The 19,794-nt window shown below is 39.4% G+C and overlaps 1 protein-coding gene across 3 annotated transcripts in view; it reads left to right on the top strand.

Moving 5' to 3' along the window:
• The window catches only part of COL4A2 (collagen type IV alpha 2 chain), a 139,808-nt gene that overhangs the window by 74,482 nt on the left and 45,532 nt on the right, over nt 1-19,794 (top strand). For all 3 annotated transcript variants that reach the window (XM_030280323.4, XM_030280332.4, XM_072933663.1), the window contains exons 5-10: nt 13,894-14,028; nt 14,110-14,154; nt 16,252-16,368; nt 17,102-17,173; nt 18,673-18,708; nt 18,802-18,864. In XM_030280323.4, the coding sequence (XP_030136183.2) occupies nt 13,894-14,028; nt 14,110-14,154; nt 16,252-16,368; nt 17,102-17,173; nt 18,673-18,708; nt 18,802-18,864 (468 nt within the window). The remainder of the gene's footprint in view (nt 1-13,893; nt 14,029-14,109; nt 14,155-16,251; nt 16,369-17,101; nt 17,174-18,672; nt 18,709-18,801; nt 18,865-19,794) is intronic.

Here is a 19,794-nt window from a genome sequence, read left to right as displayed (position 1 = left end):
TGAATAGCTGTCATCTTTTTTTAACTCCGACTCTTTCTTCAAATCTCTCATTTTAAGTAAACCTTCTTTTTTGTGTCAAAATTTAATGGAAATATTAGGCTGTGTTCATAAAAAAAGTAGTTTGGTTTTTATCCTTAGGAGTGCTTGTTGGTATCTTCCTGTGGTGGAAACAAATAACAGCAGGAACTTCTTCAGTCTAGTTCATAACTGTATAAATCAGTACAGTTGGTTAAGGGATAGTCTGGCAGGATTCTAGCGAGGTTATTAAAGCATTGCAGTACCAGAATGCTGCTTTTTCTTGTAAACACCCATGTAAACTGTAAGGATATGTGAGACCTCACACATACATAAGTATGTCTGCAGCAAACACACAGCTATGGTTATCCACAGGCAGAAAAACCTGCATCTATAAACAGCTATAAACCTGCATCTTGGCTTTTGTCAATAATGCTAACTTTACAAAACACTTCATAGTAATTATCAGTGTTTTTAACAGTAAGAAAATATTCCACCTCATGTCAGTGACTCCCACTCCTTATCTGTTCTAAAGAAACTAGAGTGCTTTATGGCTTGTGTTAGATACACAGAGACCTGAAGACAGCAAACAAAAGAAAGAATAAATATGTACACAGACAGAAAAAAATTCTACAGACATCACAGAGAGGAAAAAATCTAAGCAATAGAATAGGCAAACAGCTAAATTGCAGGGTCTTAAAGAGGATTCTGAATATCAGTATCACCATATTTCACTGAATCACAGGATGACTGAGGTTGGAAAGGGGCTCTAAGATCATCTAGTCTAACCACCCGTGCTCAAGCAGGGTCAGCTAGGGCAGGTAATACTTGGAGTCTTTTTTATTGCCCAGGTAATTTTAAGGTTACCAATATCCAGGCCATCATGACTCATTCAGCCATCCACATCATCAGTCAGTACTGAGCACTGTAGCCTCCATAACACTATTGCTCAGAGTTTGTTTGCTCTCATGTAGCAAATGTTCTTTATCTCTTGACAAAAAAAAAAAAAAAAAAAAAGTACTGAAAGTTATAGGCATTAACTTGGGCAGGAGAGCTAGCATTGGCTCTTTTCAGTAGCTAGATAAAAGCCTTAGGTCCTCCCAGATGCAGAAACAGTCAGAAAAGTTGAAAATATTATTTCATGAAAAAAGGGAGGAGTAAGAGCCAAAAATTCAAAGGAACCACATAAATAAAAGTGCATTTTTTACTCTCTCTGTCAAAAATACAAAAGGCTGACACTCCATGTGGTAGTTGAGATCTGCTCAGGGACCCGGAGGATCCAGGACCTATAAATCTCGAGTACAGATGTTCCAGCATTAATTAGTATTTTGGAAAGGAGGAGAAGCTTCACATTTATCTCTTGTTTCCTTTCATCCTTGCCTGTAACAGATATGGTAAAGCCAGAGAGGCATCTTAGCAGAAGTTTGGGGTCATGGTTGACCTGTGAACTGTGCCATTCTGACCGTTTCACCACCGGCAATTCAATTTCCCCTGTCAATAAATGCAGCCTCTCCCATGAGACTGATAGAAGCATCTCTGCTAGTACATTAAAAGTTCACAAAGACAGCGCATCACTGCACATCACTAATTCCTTTGACACAGCTAATCCTGTAAGCAGACTGTGTTTTAGCCAAGAAGACACTAATTTAACAAAGCTTAGAGACACTCTAGGATCAGAATCTGACATACTGAGGATGTTTTCCTCAAGCTGAAGCCTGAAACCAGTCCCCAGTGATGGGACCCAGAGGAGTAGTTATGACAAATTGTTTAGCAGTCTCTCTGGTGTTCTGATAGAACAGATAAGCTCCCTCTATTGTTTCTCTTTGTCTGGAAGGCTTCTCTTTTCCTCCGCATTTCCTGCATTTGCTACCAGTTAGAGAGCAACCTACATTTTCTCCAAGACCTCTCAAGCTAAAGGCATGTCCTTCAAGTAAAAGCAACTTGCCATTACAATTTAGCAGTGCCTTCGCTCCCTCAGTATCTGCAGAATGAAAAGGAGTGAAGGATCCTTGTCTCTAAACTGGAGAATCAGAGATTTGACAGGTAGACCACTTGGTGCAGAGGGAACTGGCTTGATGGACACACACATAGAGTTGCAGCCAATGGCTCAATGGCCAAGTGTAAATCAGTGACGAGTGATGTTCCTCAGGGGCTGGTCTTGGGATCAGCACTGTTCAATATCTTTGTCAGCTGCATGGACAGTGGGACTAAGTGCACCCTCCTCAAGTTTCCTGATGGCGCCAAGCTGTGTGGTGTGGTCAACACACTGGAGGGGAGGGATGCCATCCCGTGTGAAGACCCCATGAAGTTCAACAAAGCCAAGTACAAGGTGCTGCATTTGGGTTGGAGTAGCCCAATCAATACAGGCTGGGGGATGAGTAGATTGAGAGCAGACCTGAGAATGACCTGGGGGTGTTGGTGGGCAAGCAGCTCAACATGACTCAATTGCAGCCCAGAAAGCCAACACATGCTGTTGGCTGGAGCAAAACCAGGTGATGTGACCAGCATGTTGAAGAAGATAATTCTCCCCCTGCATTCTGTGCTGGTGAGATCCAGACTGTAGTGCTGTGTCCAGCTCTGGAGCCCCCAACATAAGAAGGACATGGACCTGCTGGAGCAAGTCCAGAGGAGGGCTGCAATGATGATCAGAGGGCCAGAACACCTCTCCTATGAGGACAAGCTGAGGCCTGGGGCTGTTTAGCCTGGAGAAGAGGCTCCAGGGAGAGCTTTTAGCAGCCTTCCAGTATCTAAAGGATGCTTACAAAAATGCTGGAGAGGGACTTTTCACAAGGGCATGTGGTATAGACTTTAAACTGAAAGAGGGCAAGTGTAACTTAGATATTAGGAAGAAAATCTTTACTGTGAGGGTGGTGAAGCAGTGGAACAGCTTACCCAGAGAGATGGTAGATGTTCCACTCCTGGAATTGTTCAAAGTTAGGTTGGATGGGACTTTGTGCAGTCTGGTGTAGTAGAAAGTATTCTTGCCCTTGGTAACAGGGTTGGAATGAGATGATGTTTAAGGCCTCTTCCGATCCAAACCATTCTATGATTTTATGATCAAACAAAATGGTTTGCTCTGATTATTATCCCAATCCTTTGCGGAAGAAGCTCCACAGCCCATACTGCCTACAATAAATGGTTAAAAAATTCCCAGTAGCTTTTGAAATCAACATTTGAAATGATAAACAGTCTTTCTCCTTGAACAGCTGTGGAACTGTCTGCTGCTGATGTTCTCCAGAACATCCTTTCCCATGAATGATGAGATTTTGAAATCTGCAGAAGATGTGTGGACACTCTTGGCCCCCATTAGTGCTACCTCAAACTGAGTCTACCAGAAAAACTAGATATTTTGTAATGGATCTGCAGAATCTTCCTGTTCAAATTTATATTCCACCCCTGACCCGCTCCAAGACTATTATCACAAGTCACATTCATTTTTTTCCAAGTAGATGGTACAGAACTATTTTCTTTGTGATTCAAAGGAAAATATTTTTACTTTCCTGCCTGATTTCAAAGAAAAAAAAAAAAAAAAAAAAGAGGACTTCACAAAATCACAGAGTTCTCCAAGCAATTGGTTGCCATAATACTTTCTCCAAATAATTTAGCTTCCCTAGATTATGATTCAGCTTGATCTAGTACTGCCAACTTGTAAAAACTTATGGTGAATTTGTGCAGGAATATAACTGTATGATATAAAAGACAACTGCTGATAATTTTCAGTATTTCTATTTACTAACTGAAGATTTCTTGTAGATTACAAACTATTTAAACTATTTGTTGATTCTGGAGACAAACCTAACAAGAAGGCAGGCCCAGATTAACAGCCATCAAAGTGATTGCGTTAGAATATTTGTGAGGTTAACAACCCACGTACACTGGAAGGCATAAGGGTTGATTTAACTCCAGTGTTAGCTGATTCAACAGCAGGTTTCAGCAGAGTCCCAGTTACTGAAATTTCTGGACCATTTGCATTGATACATCAAGGTTGGGAAATCATGAGGAGGAAACAACTGTACAAACTCCATTCAGATGATATCATAGCACCCCACTGCTCTTGAGGCTCATCTGTCTAGAAGGGCTAGAGGAAAAAAGTGTCTCTGATTCTGTATCGACAGTGACTCTTCATGTGGCTGCTGCACACATCTGCCTTAAAGCCCACCATCCTTCCTGGTGGTTCAGAGCCAATCATCTGGCCTTGTCAGGAACTCAGAGACTGTCCCAAACTGTAAATTCCCATGACCGGAGCGCGATGGTCTGTGCCGAGTCTCTTGTACATGCTGCTAGAACATGTGTTCTGGGCTCCCATGTGGAGAGGGTATCCCAGTACACAAATTACTAAAAAGTCACAGCCTCTGTAAGAGAATAAAATTCTTTCTGTAGTTAAAACAGCCAATAGTAACTTTTATTTGCATGATCAAGTCAGTTTTGATAGCTGTTCCCACCACAAAAATAGTTATGCTTTTCTTTAAACAGAAGAACACAGAATGGAAAAATTGGCATATGACAGACTGAACTCCTGCAGGGGTTTTAATTTTCACATACTCTTAAACTCATGGAGCCTAATGAGCTTAACATTTTGGCCAGTTGCACAATTTGGAAATTTCAACAGTGAATGGTTTTTGGACCAAAAAAAAAAATGTTCTCACAAATATGAAAAGTGAACAGATGTTACTATTGGTGCTTCCAACGCCTACTGACAGAAAACATCTGTGTTGAACTTCCTGAATTTTAGGATCTTGAGAACACTCCCACACACCACTGAAAGCCATTTGAAAGCAATTGGGCTGGCAGATTGGCTCTTGTGTCTATGACTGAATGTTCTAACTCAAGCAGGTGCTGGTTGTTGTCTTGCCTTGAGAAAGCCCAGTTAGCCAAGCAGCAATCTTACAGCTATCCAACTGACTGCGTTACCAAAGTTTTTGGCAATATATGTGAGGTATGCTTTTAAAAAGTCCCAGAAAGCAGCTGATCTTAATATTATGATGGCAATAAAATGAATAGAAAGAATGAAAAGAACTTTAAAAAAATAGTTTTGATGCAGATACTAGGAGAGTGGGAAGATTACACTGCATTCTGTGGTGCCCTGGAAATTTTTTGGCTTTTTTGATCCTGTAAAAACCCATGTTGAATGAACAGATTTTTTTTCTATAAATATACTCATGGTACTAAAAACTAAAAAGTCTGCTCCTTTACAGGAGCATGATACAGCAGATGTCACAGAGTAACTGGGAGTTCCCTGCTTCCTCCTGCTCCTTGTCCACACCCATCAGTGTGATAATTGTCTGGTTATAAGAGCATATTTGGCAAAGTGATTTTCCTCTCTGGTGAATTTTTGGTTGGCTGTCAAACTACCCTCCAATTAATTACATAGTAATGAACATTTGACAAGTATAAATCAATGTCATTTTAGTGTTCTGTAAAACATCATTAGCTCATTCAAGTTTATTCAAGTTCATTCAGAGTTGACATCTCCAAATTTAACTTTAGTTACCTCTTTCTCAAAAACAGAATTTAGCTGGTAGTCAAAGAGACAGTATTTACATGTCACTGAAGTAGGGTTTTTTTTCTGATTTTATAGTTGTCTTAACTTGGTAGTTTCAAGTTTCACCAACATAAATTGAGTAGCTCTGTTAAGTGCACTTCCACTCTCAGGCTAACATCGAATAAATGGATATGCTTTTGAACACACACAATTATCATTTGATTACTCTTTAAAGCAGAAATATTTCTATCTTCCAAGAAAATCCGACTGTTTTGTACTGCCAGTAGCAGCATTTCTGCCATGTATCGTCTGCCAGATAAAGTAAATGCATTGCATTTATATCAGCTCCCTTTTCATGCAGCACAACTTTTATTTCAGTCTTAATTTTAATTGCTAAATCCACCATTTCAGGACTTGATCTTTGGGGCATTGCCTTCTTGCACAGTTTAGAAAGCAATTAAATGAGGTCAACTTTTGAGCTAGAAACCTGGGCTCCTTTTATAGACACTTAAGAAAAATGGGCACGTTCAGGTGCATTTGTTTAACTTAATTTGAATAGCTGCATCATGAGATATCACCTGCACCTCATGTGATCTTTTGATGACTACACTGCAGATAAACTGCATTATGTTATATACAGATAACTGTAGAAAAATGTATATATCTCTTCTATAAATACAATACTTAAAAAATTCAATGCCTTTCAAGTCATTCCAAGTCTTCTCACATAATTCAGTAGAGCATGCTTACTAGAGAGATACATTTGCTAATGTATGTCTCAATTCTGAAGCTAAATTTCCTGGTTTGTCTGTTTAGCCATACTTCAGCAGAGATTCTGCTTTGTACTTTCAGAGATATCCCCTTCCTGAGTCTGCAAACAAAAGCATTCTTTGCCTCTGCCCAATGCTTCTTTCCCACATCTTGTCCACCATCCTCTTCTCTTTTCCTCTATGCAATGACCTTTTGAAGGTTTAGGATGGAAATCCTCGTGTGGTTTGGTCTAGACTTGCCCTTTCTTATGCTTTTCTTTGAGAGATCATTGCTGTGGTCCCAGTATTGTTCTTACTTACTACAGAAGCACTGGACAGCACAGAAAGCATTTCTAACATTTACTCCTGTGTATTTTGTGACATGAAGAAACTATTAACTGGTTCTTTTGAGTTCTTGACCTACATTCCAGCATATATTTACTTTTGCACATGTTTTATCTTCTTGGGTGACATAGCAGCTTTCTGGAAGATCACAAATTAGATCAAACCGTGGGAACAGAAAACAGTACAAAATTATTTCATTACTGAGTACAGAAAAGGGATGTGGCTTCTGGTAAAGGGAATGCTTTCATAGTTCTTTTTTTATGAAGATTTAATGTGTATTCCTTCCTTAATGAAAAAAGAAAAAAAATAAAATAAATCCACCCTTCTGCAAGCTGAATCACTGCTCTGGAATTAATGTTAATGTCATTTGGTCACCCCTGTCCTGAGAGAAAATGTCGTATGTCCGGACAACGAAGTTAAAAGAACAGCAGATTGTTACCATGCCACTAGGCTGAACTAGCCTCATTTTTTAGCTATTTTTAACTAATTTTATAAATTTTTTTGTTTACTTTTGTTATAAATAAAAAAAGCTTATTAACAAATGAGAAGGAAAGTCTTTTCTGAGAATAAGTGCTGGAATGTGAAAGTCAGCTAAATAACCTCCTCTAAAGTAGCAAAACAGAAAAAAAAAAGTAGAAATAACCATTAGTTATGTACTTTTTTGTTAAAGCTTGCTGACTCTTTCAGTGCTATTCTGTGTTTAGGGCCTGAATATCACACAGCTTAAGGCAGAAGAGAAAAGTTTGATTTGCTTACCAATATTCTAGTTAGAAAGCAGAGGCCCCATCTCCTTCTGGTGCCATGGCACTCTGGTAACTATGTTGTTACCAAATGTCCAAAATATCAGAATAAGACTCCCCTTTTGGTATCAGTGTGGTGGCAGAAGTTAATGCCAGCCCTACACTAAAGATACAGATTCAGAAGATAAATTTGAGAATTTTCAAGGCTGTGACAATAAATGTAAATTCAGCTATACAATGAAGAAGTAAGGTAATAAGTTTCTCTCATTCCTCTTAGAAGATCAAGTGTGTCTACTACACAAAATATAGGTTGAATGACAAAACACCTTCACTTTGGGCAGTCATGCTGCTTAGTTGCATTATGCATTTAATCCCATTTTACTTGCACTTCCCCAGCTATCTGACTTACAGACATTTTGGCAGAAACCTTCTGCTTTTGTTGCCTCAGACCTCACTCAAGGACAGTTTGACCCTATCTGAACTCCTTATCAGATTTCCTGAAGGTTGTACCATGGTCTGGAATCCTGCACCTGCAGTGGTGGGGGCTGTGTGCAGCAGCAATGGCTGGTGCCATCTAGTGAGGAGCTTCTGAATGCTCACTGCGAACTATTGCAAGGCAGCTGTCTTGTAGCAAGTCCTGAACACACAGAAATAAAGTAACATGCTAATATGATTAATAACCAAGCCTATACAAACTTCAGGATTTTTTTCTCTCAAGTGATCTTTTTGTCCAGTGGCTGGCATTGGTTGTGTTTTGCCCTGTGTATTTGTATTTCCTGCCTTTCCATGGATCATTTTGATCTATTCTTCCCAGATGGAATTACAAAAGCATTTAAGTCTTGCTTAAACAAAACTCTTGAGTTGCTGAGGTGGATGGAACCATTCAAACTACATCATCAATGCACAACATAATGATGGAAGACACATAAATGTTCCATTTTCTCCTGTGTCATGGTAGGTGTTGTACTCGTTAGTGTCTGAAGGTCTCTGGAGGTCTGTCTGTATTGGGCAGCCCAGTGTCACCAGAAGCAGCTGCTGAGTCAAACCATGCCAAGACAGAGGTGCTCCATGTGGTCTGCTTTTCTCTGCCTCTCAGCCCTAAGTGGCGCAATTCCATAGGTGAAGTATTTCTGACAAAGTGTGCACTCCACAGAGCTGAACCCCAAACCCTTCCCCTACATATTCCCCTCTAATATATTTAACCCGTAAACTCCTAGATGACCTCCTGGATTTATGCTCCAGCAGAAATGCCAGGTGATATGCCCATCCTAGTCTGACTTTGTGTGCCACAGCAGGTTTTTGAGGTTCTTCCTTGTAGTTTATATTTTTGGGGGTAGTGGGAGCTCTAAGGTCATATATTTTTTATTTGGAGTCAGTGATCACTTTAGTGCAGTACATCCATTGAAACCACCTGAAAGAATCACAAATTCCCACATTTACACACAGTTTTCCACATTTTGCCAGCATTACATTTAAAAAGTTTTCTGTTTATTTCTTGTGTGCCTGGAGGGATGTCTTTTCCTGGGTTAGCACTTTTAATCAGCTCAAAAGTTGCTCATTTTCCTCATAAATTATTTTATTCCCTGTTGAGTTGCTGTCTGTTCTGCTCGCTGGTCTCACTTGAGTAGGAGTGCACTGAGGTCCTTGCTGTCACGTCCTTTCCCCATCTGTTCTTACAGAGACCGTTCCAGACTAAGAGCTCTTACAAAAAATCCCAGCTCCAGCTTGTCTGTCATGGTCAGATCACCCTTCCTGCAGGAAATGAACTTGTCCTTTCACCAGTGACCTTTTTAAAATGTCAGGGAATTAACCTCCTTTCTTTTTCTCCACTGTTAAAAGAAATGATGGTCTACAAGGCTGGTTTCCATGTGGGGAATACTGAATCATCACATTCCATGTACCAGAAGCAATTGCAAAATGGTTATCTGTAATGAAACATGGAGAAATGGGCTCAGTGGCTGGGAAGCTCCGTAGAAACTCTGATTCTGCCTCCTCTTTATTGCAAATCAACAGTTTTCTCCTGTCTTTGTATATCCACCCTGGTAGGTGGATTTCTCAGCAATTCATGATTTCTGTGTTTTAAAACCTTTGGAGCAGGTACTGTCATTTATTTCATCTCTCTTTGTATAGCACATCAAACATTTGGTTGCTTTCAAAATTAGGACACCCTCCTCTGTCAATTTTGTTTCCACACTGTATATTTAACAGTAAATTAGAAGGAAGAAAATATTGCAACATGATATATCTTTCATCTGACTGATGGTAAAAGAACTGAAAATTAAAGTTCAAGCTGCAAAACATGAACATTGAGTACAAATTTAAAAGTCTGATCAGGATCTTCTTACGTCCACTGGTACTTAATTGCAAAATGTAGTTATTTAATTCAGTCACAACCTTGGCGTTTTCTTTCACGCGTGTTACTGGACAAGTGACGATGTATGCAAATATTTTCTGGGAAGATTTCCTTCAGGCTTTCTAATTTCCAACCTTTGCTCCTCTCTGTACATAGTTTTTGCATAGTATCTGGGCTGGCCATAAGAATTTTGTGGGACCTCTTCCAGTCAGCTGAAGTTGCAGGAAGAGCAAAGCAGGGACTGCCTATTTAGATGTATATCCTGACATCGGGAGCTTTGTAATTTAACTAAAGGATTGTGGAAGTATGAAAACAATGAAAGAACTTCATGTTAATATTCAAGATAGTCCATCAGCCCACTTTTTCTTTTTATGCACTCTCTCAGAGGTACTGGCCATGGCATTCCACACACACTTCAGTGAGCCTCAGCCTGTAAGTCCCGTGGTGCGTGACACGGCGTAATGGTGTCATGCTCTGGACTAAGGAAGCGGTCCAGTTCACCCTAGTGAAATGGGAAGGCCACTGCATGTACAAGAGAAAGAAGTTAATGGTTTTCTGAAATATTACATGGATGTTGTGTTCCCCTAGGCTTGTTTTTTTGTTTGTTTGGGTTTTTTTTAAGACCTGGAAATTTTAAGTCAAGTGCACTTTTACAGTTTTGACAAATTCTCTAGAGTTTCTGACCCTCCAGTCTCCAGAAGCTCAGACAGAGTAGTACCATACATGGCATGTGTCACACAGGGGTATTTGGGGCTAAGAATTGAGTCATGCTTTGTTTAACTGAACCTTTCAAACTGATTGTCTTTGCTTAAATCTCCTCAGTGACCTTTGCCAAAGAGAGAGTGTTCTTAGGTCACTTGCTAATGAAAAGGGGACATACTTGTCCAACAAAAGATCTAAGATAAAGCAAGCAGTTAAAGCTGACATGTCTGAGTTAACAGAGGTTAGGGAAGTTAATTCAGTTAACAAGCCAAGGTACTAATTGGCTGAAGAATTACACAAACATTGTCATGATATTAAGTATTTCCCTAGCTCTAACTCTCGCCTTGTGTTAAACTAGTCTCATGAGGATCTATTCTCTTCTCATATTAGATAACCCATATTTCTCTACAAACAAATGACCAGGTAACTACCAGGAAAGCATGGGGAAGGGGTGCTGACGCCCAGTCCTCTTCCTTGTTTATTTCTTCCTCCACACCAGACAGGAAAATGGGACTGGAGGTGGGAGAGTGGTATTTGATGCAGGAGTTAGAGAGGTAACCACAGTCCATGGAATACCACCTTTGAACTCTACAGCTCTGCATGGTCCCTATAGAAAGCCAAGCACAGATCTGAAAATCCTGAACATAACCAGCCTATATCAGAAACTGCACTGAAAAGTTTTACTTGTGTTCTGCCTCCAGACAGCTGCGCTCTAAAGGAGGGTAGAGGGGCAATAAAGTGACAGTTTGCTTATCTCAGGAAGATGAATGGTTTTTGGAATTTAGATTATTTATTCTGGTTTTCAGGTACTCCAAGAGTGAAGTGGCATTTTTAGTGCTCAAAACCCATGTATACCTTTCTTTGCAGAAGCAATTGAAACATTTCTTTTCAGAAATTAAGTGTAACTGGAGCCAACTCAAATATCTACAAATGAACCTTAATTATTTTTCAGCGTTCTTTGCAGATGTAATGGATATCTTTCCATCCTTTTTGAACCTTTTTAAAGGCTCCTTTCTAGATTTGAGTGCATGAGGAAGAATAAGCTACCTTAAATGTTGAATAATATTTTAATGCTTTAGAGTAAAATTGAAATATTTGATTGATATTTGCATGAGAAATTATACTTCTCTATCAAAACAACCCAAACAAAACAAAACAAAAAAAAAAATCACTGACTCCATTTTTTAATGAATGAAATGTCTATTTCCCTAAAAAAGCAGTTTCGTGGGGCATGTTCATATGTATTTTGTCAATTCCTATATACATGAATTTTGAGCCATAGTAGGTAAGAAAAGTAGATAAAATGTGGTATAAGAAAGATTTTCTTTTTCCTGATCTTGGAACTCACACTGAAAAATTCTGGTTCAGATTTAAGTTCTAATCAGCATCTTTTATTATTCCAGTGCTTTTAATCAGCATCTTTTCATTTGATATTTTCTGAGTTGAGTCAGGCAACTCAGAAAATATGTCTACTGGAATCTGCACCTCCACGGAACAAATTTTAGAGATTCACTGCATTTTGAAAAAAAACTAAGAACTGCTGGTGGAGGTAGATGCACTTGTAGTAGCCAGCAGTGCCTGGCATAAGGAAATGAGCAGCTGCTTGTTCAGATGCATATTCCTCCTGCCAACACAAGTTCTTTTATATTTTAGATGCATTCATGTAATCTTTGTTTCTTCTCAGTTAATCTGAAAAGACATTGGCCTCTTAGCACCTAATAATCCACATAAGCAGACTTGGTTTAAAAGTAGGGATGCTATATAAAGTCAGGTTTGGTTGTAAGCAGAGGGAATCTCTTTCACACTGACAGCTCAAACGCTTAAATTCATGTTGTCCTTTGGCACTGCTCCTAAAGCATCAGTCTTGTCAAATCAGTCATAACAGTAGAGCAAAAGATGCATACTGTACAAGAATGGATCATACTGTACCTACTGTACATATTGGCTCATTCCTAGTCTTTTTCCAAAATTAAAGACTTGCACTCAGTTCTGTACTCTCTTTGGCTGTGTCAGCTTCTCAATATGGACCCATATGATGTGATACAATAAGATTTAAAACATAAAACCTACCCCAAGTGTTGTGACAACCATTTTGTATGGAAGCAGTGTGGAAAATTGATTTGTTTCTGAAGATAGAAGTAAGCTGTGTTTCAGTCATGGGGGTTATGTGGTATGAAAACAGCCATAGCACAGGTAAATGTTTATGTTAGATAGTTGTTGACTATGAAGTTTTTTAAACCATATCACAAATGGGCCTATGAGACTAAAATAAATTTTGCCTAATATCAGTAAGTGCACTGTCTTTGGTACAACTTCCTAATCCAAAGAAATTAAGCTATCTTCAGGCTTCTTTTCCTCAAGTCCCCACACTGCCCTCTTTCCACCTCAACAGCATTAAATGAAGTTGAACTCCTGAATAGGAATTGCATTCACCTTCTAGCTCTTTCTTTGAAGGCATGGGCAAGACTGTAAGTATTTTATACTGAAAGAAAAATAGTACTTTTTAATCAGCTTTCTAGAATGAATATATATGTGTTGGTTCATGGTTTGCTGTAGTTCTTCTCCTTTGTGAGATACTGGTGCTGTTCCAGCCTGGTCTGTGAAAAAAACTAATTGCATTTTAAAAACAACTTTCATTAGATTTAACTTAATTTGAATGTCTTGATAAATGGTGCTTTGCCCCATTTAAAACATATTTCTCCAGAAAAGATTGCAGCAATGTACTATTAATGTCATTAGTGCAGTGAGTACATGCAAAACATGTGTGCCTTCAGTGATGCTACGTCTGGAACAACATTCAAATACTTCAGTTCACAGATCTCAGACATACTGTCACAATCCATTAGTTAAACCACCACTGTGTCATTTCAAAATTGTTTTTTCCTCTTTTGAGCCTTGTGATGTTGGCAGCCAACAGGGATTATTTTTAAACAATGGTTGAATTGGTGTGAAGAGCCAAACCAGTGCTGGAAGAGAGGATGACCAGGGAGCCCTGTGTGCAACTCTTCAACCTGTGTGGACATATGCATGTCCCATCATTTTCAGGCTCCACTGCTGAATGGAAATATTGTCACTAAAGGGGCGGAAATTCCTGCCATTAAATATCAGACACCACTTGTAATATATATGGCCAATAAGTAAATTTCACAGTTAATATATTTTACTTTTTTGGAGTGTCATACATTATATTGTAGGAGAATCGCTCTTGAGAAGCCTCATCCCAAAGAAAACAGTTTTTTTATAGAGTGAAGTAGTGAATATTGATTTGAATGCTAATATCCATGTGTTAATTTTGTGACCACATGTGCAATATAGTCAGTGCTGCTGGAGTTTCTCTGTGTGTTGTTTCAGATGACTTTTATCAAAGAGTCTGGTCTACTGGGATGGAAAGAAATTCTGTGTTTATTTTTTCTTTGAGAGATTGATTTCATTGCAGGAGTGATAACCTATCCAGCTTCATGCATCACAACTGTTCCTATGTAAATGCTGTTTTATTGTTTTTATCAGGGCCAGCCAGGACTCCTTGGATCACAGGGATTCACTGGACCACCAGGATTGATGGGGATCCCAGGAGTGCAAGGTCCCAAAGGCCACAAAGGTGAAAGAGGATACCCAGGAATAACTGGACCCAAAGGAGAAGTGGTAACTTTTGAATATCAAATGTTTTAGCTAATAAGCAAAATGCTAGCAGAGCATAATTTTAATTGTGCTGTTTCACTCTAGGGACAAAGAGGAGTCACTGGATTCCCCGGGGCAGATGGCATTCCTGTAAGTAGCAGGTTACTTCATCTTTTAGAAATCCCCAAATGCAAATATTGCAGGCTAGCTTAAAGTCTTTGTACTTTAATTAAAATTTCTGGGTTAAATTCTGCATCAGCCACATACACACTTTTCAGCTAAGGACATTTGCTGAAGTGTGTGGAACTGCAGATACAAAACAAAAGAGAAGAATCTGTGCTTCCTCTCATTCCCTCAGATAATTAAGATCCGTTTGCTTTGCCCTATGGAGAAATCCCCATATAAAAGGGACAGAAAAGGGCAGAAATTTCCTGTGTCTCTGGAGGTTACCCAGCTATGTCCTTTTGTAGGAAAGACCTGTGACACACAACTCTTAAGCTTGCGGACGAAGGACCTGAGTTGGTCATTCCTAATTATTTCTGATCTGCAAAGCTCATATAATGACCAGTGATTTTAAGAATACTAACTATGGTTAATTTGCTTTATAGCTCATATGGCATGCTTGAGATTGTCTTAAAAATCTTACTGAGCACTAAACAGTGTAAAACTTTGAACAAATGGACCAGGTCTATGAAACTGAAATACTCAAAGAGGAAAACCGGGTAAAGTTCACAGCACAGTATTTTCCCAGCCTACACTTCTTTACATCTTGTGTCATAAAATAACAAAGAAATCTGAGTCACTGGAATCCCTGGACAGAGTTCCCAGGCTTGGGTTTCCTTTGTAGTGCTCCCTGACACCGGGGCCCCGCTTTGCAGCCCACGCATCCACATCCACTCTACTTTCACCCTCTTTTGTTACCAGAAGAGCTTCCTATCAAGTTTCAGGGATTTCTCTCTCACAGTCTTCCTTGTCTCCCTCTTTCTCACTCTTCAAGGAAAAAAAGAAGACCATATTTGCCATTTCTATTAACACACCTGAGCCAAGGACCTTGTTAATCTCACTGCATCATGCTGAGTTTTTTTCTAAGTGCTGACACATCCTGGGAAGCAGAGTAAATTGCTCCCCTGTGAAGCCCAGTGTTGCTATAGATGGACTGCTTCTCTTACCTGGGCAAGTTTTCTTTTTCAGCCCTGCCTCCCTGACCTCTGCATTGCATTGTCTGAAATAGCTTCAGACAAAACCTGAACCTGCATTTTTGTTGTGTACTCTCTTTGAGCTGCCCTGCCCTTCAGGCGCCATTACATTTTTCAACCAGTTTTTTAACTGACCATGGGAAGGCAGGTAGATAGACACCTGCACAAACCATAATGGCACAGTGCTAAGATGTGGGGCTGGGAGCCAAGAGAGAATGGTGGCAAGACTGAGTCTCTTCTGGGATGAGGAGTGCAGTATTTGGTGAAGCTGAGTAAGGACTAAGTATGGATAAGTATGGATATTCTTCTGTTTTTTCTAAGCAATGGAACAAAAGCAAAGAGAAAACTCTTGCTATAGATAGAGGAGAAGGGAGAAATGTTTTATGTTAGTTTCTGGTTTTTTGTGACTGAGCCTGCTGGAGCAAAGAGCTGCTCAAGGGAAGATTTGCTTCTCTTCAGCCTCAGTGCAAACCAGAAGCAACAGCAGTTAAGGTGAATGTAGGAAGAGCAATGAAAATACAGTTTGAGACCGGAGTAACTTTCCAGAGGTGCTGTGTCAAGGTCTTGGAGTGCCCCCAGCTCGCTACCTTTGAGCCCTGCTGTTTTCTTCCATATTCACAGCCTCATCATGACACTCAATCTAGCTCCAACAGCATCTTTGACTTTTTTCCTGACTTGGAAGCTGTTCAAACTTAGTGAGGAACATTTCTTCCCACTCTTCCAGTGTGAAGCTCTGAAATGCTTAACAATCCCAGCAACTTCATCTGGCTTAGTTGTCTGCCTAACAGAGCCTTCATTGAACATAGCTTTCTTACCCTTTCTGCAAGATCCTTCACCACTCATTTTTTCATGCTGTCTGGGGCATCTGGTTCAAGCTGCAGCTATATTAAAAAAAGGCACTGTCTGTTTCTGTCTTTGAAAATCCTAGTTTCCCATGGATCCAAGCCTTGGGCTTAATGTGAGAATGTCTAAATACTTCGTGACTACAGGAAAAGGAAAACTAGAAACAGATGGATAGATAAACACTTTTTTTTTTTTTTTTCTTTAACAGGGTCATCCAGGCCAGCCAGGACCAAGGGGGAAACCAGGTCATGATGGCTGTAATGGGACAGCAGGTGACCCTGGTGACTCAGGAACTCCTGGACTCTCTGGTTTCCCTGGTAGTATTGTAAGTAGTTGGCAGTAAGTGAGTATCTGAAGCTAAGAAAATTGCTGGAGTGAGTTTCATTCACACGTGGGTTGGGTTAATGGGACATCTCTTAACAAAGGGAATGTGGGGCTTTTGGGCCCAGCAGAGCATTGGTGCAAACTCAGCATGGACACTCTGCACTGTTCAGTCATTGCATTGCAGCCAGGGCCAGAAGGTCTGCTCAGAGCTATACCTGTCACACAGGTCTTGGAGAGAGATTGCTGTAGGAAAACCTGTACAGCTTTAACCAACAGCAATAAAACAATATTAAACTGAAAATTGCTGATGAAACTATCCTTTTCCTACCTGCCCCATGGCTGAAGTATTGGCCTTTCCTGGTGAGATACATAGGATCATGCTGATGTGAGCAGTGGGGCTCCTGGATTAGCATGGGCATATGTCAGCCCTCGGAAGTGCAGCATCAGTTCTAGCCAGGAGGTGCTACCCCATAATACCACTCCTTGGTAATGGGAGGTTTCTCCCCAAAATTTAGAAATTCATTCTTTTACACATTGTGAGGGTTTACACTTTTTTTTTTTTTTTCTAAACCATTCATTTCCAAAGCTAGACATAGTCTCTATCTCTAAACTGCAGTGCATTTATGTACACTTATGAAAATACCAACAGATATTTTCCTCTTAGCTGTTTACATGTTAACGCAGATGGTGTGAGAGCTTACATTGTATTTTGGTTTTTTTTTGGTCACCTCCAGGGAGTGCAAGGGCCCAAGGGCCAGAAGGGGGAGCCGTACATAGTAGCGCCGGAGATCATCAGGCAATACAGGGTACGTCTGCAGCTTCAACAGTTATTCTTGCCCAGTTTTTCAGACACAGGATGGAGAGTAAATTTTTCTTATACTCTGATAGGTGCATCCCAAGAGGCCCACTTTGATTTTGTGTATGCTTTGAAAGGCAGATTCTGCTTTCTCTGGTTGCAGAGAAGTTTATATGATGTCCAAGGGAAAAAATATGAACTCTGTTATTTTCAAGGAGTGTCAGCCTATAGGTGGATTGGAAAGGCACTGTAGATGATGTAGGTCAAGTATTTCCCTCTTTATTCAATGACTACCTTTGTATCATGCATGGCAAAATCCTCTCTTTGACATTGGTTTGCTCATTGAATGATTCTGGTTGCTATTAGCACCTTTTCTGTAAAATTTTCAGGCAAGTGTTTGATTGACTTAGGGAAAAATATCCTTCAATATTTTATTTAGTTACTTAGTAAACCCCAAGTATTCCAATGGCTGTTTTTACTGTGTCTAATCCTTAAAGCTTGTTTTGTAATCACTTGCAGCTTTTTCTCATATATATCTATACAATCTTGCATAATTTGAAGGTACAAGGAGATAAGAGATTACATATGTAGAGTATAAATCGTGGCGGATTGAAAAGCTGCAGCTGAGCTATACTCAGCACAGAAGGGATCTGCTGACATTGTTTGTATGTTGTTTTGTGCCAGCAGTAAGTGCCAAAATAGGTATTTGTCTTGACATATTTTTAAGTTGCCTGTATTTTTAATGGAAACTTCTTTTCCTTTTAGAAAATCTTCATATCTGCACTGTTAGTAATCAGGAGTGATTAAATAATTGTGGCCAAGGATGGATACTGACACCTGTATTCATTTCTGAAAGTACTTGGTTCCACAAATTATTCTGTTAACTAAACCCAAATTAACTAGGTAGTTAAGATGCTACTCAAAATGATTGAAGGTGTTTGGACTGAGTAACACATTATTTATGTGTGTTGAAAGGTCTTTGGGCTAGAACATTTTTGGATCTAATTTCCAAAAACATTTCAGCGTGTACTGAAGTTAAAATATGTGGTCACTGAAAACAGTATGTTCCAAATGCTTTTGGTGACTCAGAAGAGAATAAAAATGATTCAGTAATTCCCATGCAACTCACAAAAATGAGCTTGGACATTTCAGCTAAGGTTATAGCCCTAATTAAGCCACTGGTTAGGATTTTTCAACAAAAAAATTCAGTGTGGTCTGTTGTATAGTTCAGCCTTGTAGTTTGGATCCCTAACTTCATTAGCCAACTTTGTACTGTGCTACTCTATTGCATGCAATCTATAGAGTATGAAATTTGTGTGGCCCACATTCAGTTATCTCAGCATCTTTATGGAATGCATCTGTATGGAAGGGTTTGAGTAGCATTACATGCTATAATTAGTTGTTTGAATGAGGAAAAAAATTAATAAACAATAAAAATATTAAATTCCATTTTGTATATAGAATTTATTGGATTTTTTATTTCTTTGTTTTTGTTTTGGTTTTGTTTAGGGAGATCCTGGGGATTCAGGGATCATTGGTTTTCCAGTAAGTAGTATTACAGTGGATGTGATAAAGTGTCAACAGTAACTAATATCAGAACAACATTTATTGATAGTTGGTGGATTTTTTTATTTAAAGGGACCTCCGGGTACACTGGGTATTCAAGGACCTATTGGTCCAAGAGGACAGCGAGGAAGACCAGTAAGTATATTAAAATTAAGTTCTCTAAAAATTAACCAAACAGAAGAATTATCTCAGCAAGTTCAATTATGTTGGATTGTAACCTAGGTTAGAAATAGCAAAAGTGTAAATGGACATTAGACCTTTTAAAAATCACTGTGAGATACTGAGGGATGAATATTGCAGGAAGAGGTGTAGAGATTTTTGCCCTGTGCTGACAGAAGCTTTTGATTCATACAGTATTTTTTTAAACTCCTTAGAACATCTCCCTACACTGAGTTATCAGAATGACTTGAATATGTTACCTTTTCTGCTCACAAAGGATATGTATATTAGCTCTCTATGCTTCTCACAGGAGATTGGATGGTATTTAGAATGCAATTTTGAACTATTTTTCTGTGATTTTTTTTTTTCTAAAATCATCATTTACAGCACTAATGTAGACAACTGTTGCAGTATAGTTCTTTGAGAGGACTGTGTTCTCTCCAGATGCAATTTCTACGTTTCTTGTTTCCATGGTTGATAGTTTTATGGGTAAGAAGCAGGAATTCAAATTCAATAGATTTCATTTTCTTTAAGCATCTTTGATTTTCCGGTATCACAACTTTATAGCATTTGCTTTTTACATTGTTTTGTGAAAATTTACTTCAGACCTGCTTTACATCCCTGATCTGTGGGAAAAAAAAGTCAGTTTGGAGCTTCTCACTCACAGTCTCCCATAGCTGTTTTCAGGAACGTCTCCCTCCCCAGAAGCCCCCAAAACCCCAAACTAAATCAAACAAAACAAACAAACAAACAGAAAACAAACAAACAAACACACACACACCCCACCCCCCCACCCCCTCAAATCCACAGTATGCTAAGCCTTTCAAAGTTAATTTTCTGCACTGGCCTGTTTTATCGCCTGGAGTAAACTGCACCTTTTCTTTCTCCCTGGTGGTCCTGAAGGAA

The sequence above is a fragment of the Taeniopygia guttata genome, chromosome 1 (assembly GCF_048771995.1).
Source record: "Taeniopygia guttata chromosome 1, bTaeGut7.mat, whole genome shotgun sequence".
Lineage (NCBI taxonomy): Eukaryota > Metazoa > Chordata > Aves > Passeriformes > Estrildidae > Taeniopygia > Taeniopygia guttata.
Note: the sequence above shows the minus strand (reverse complement) of the source record. Positions and strands in the feature narration are given on the sequence as shown.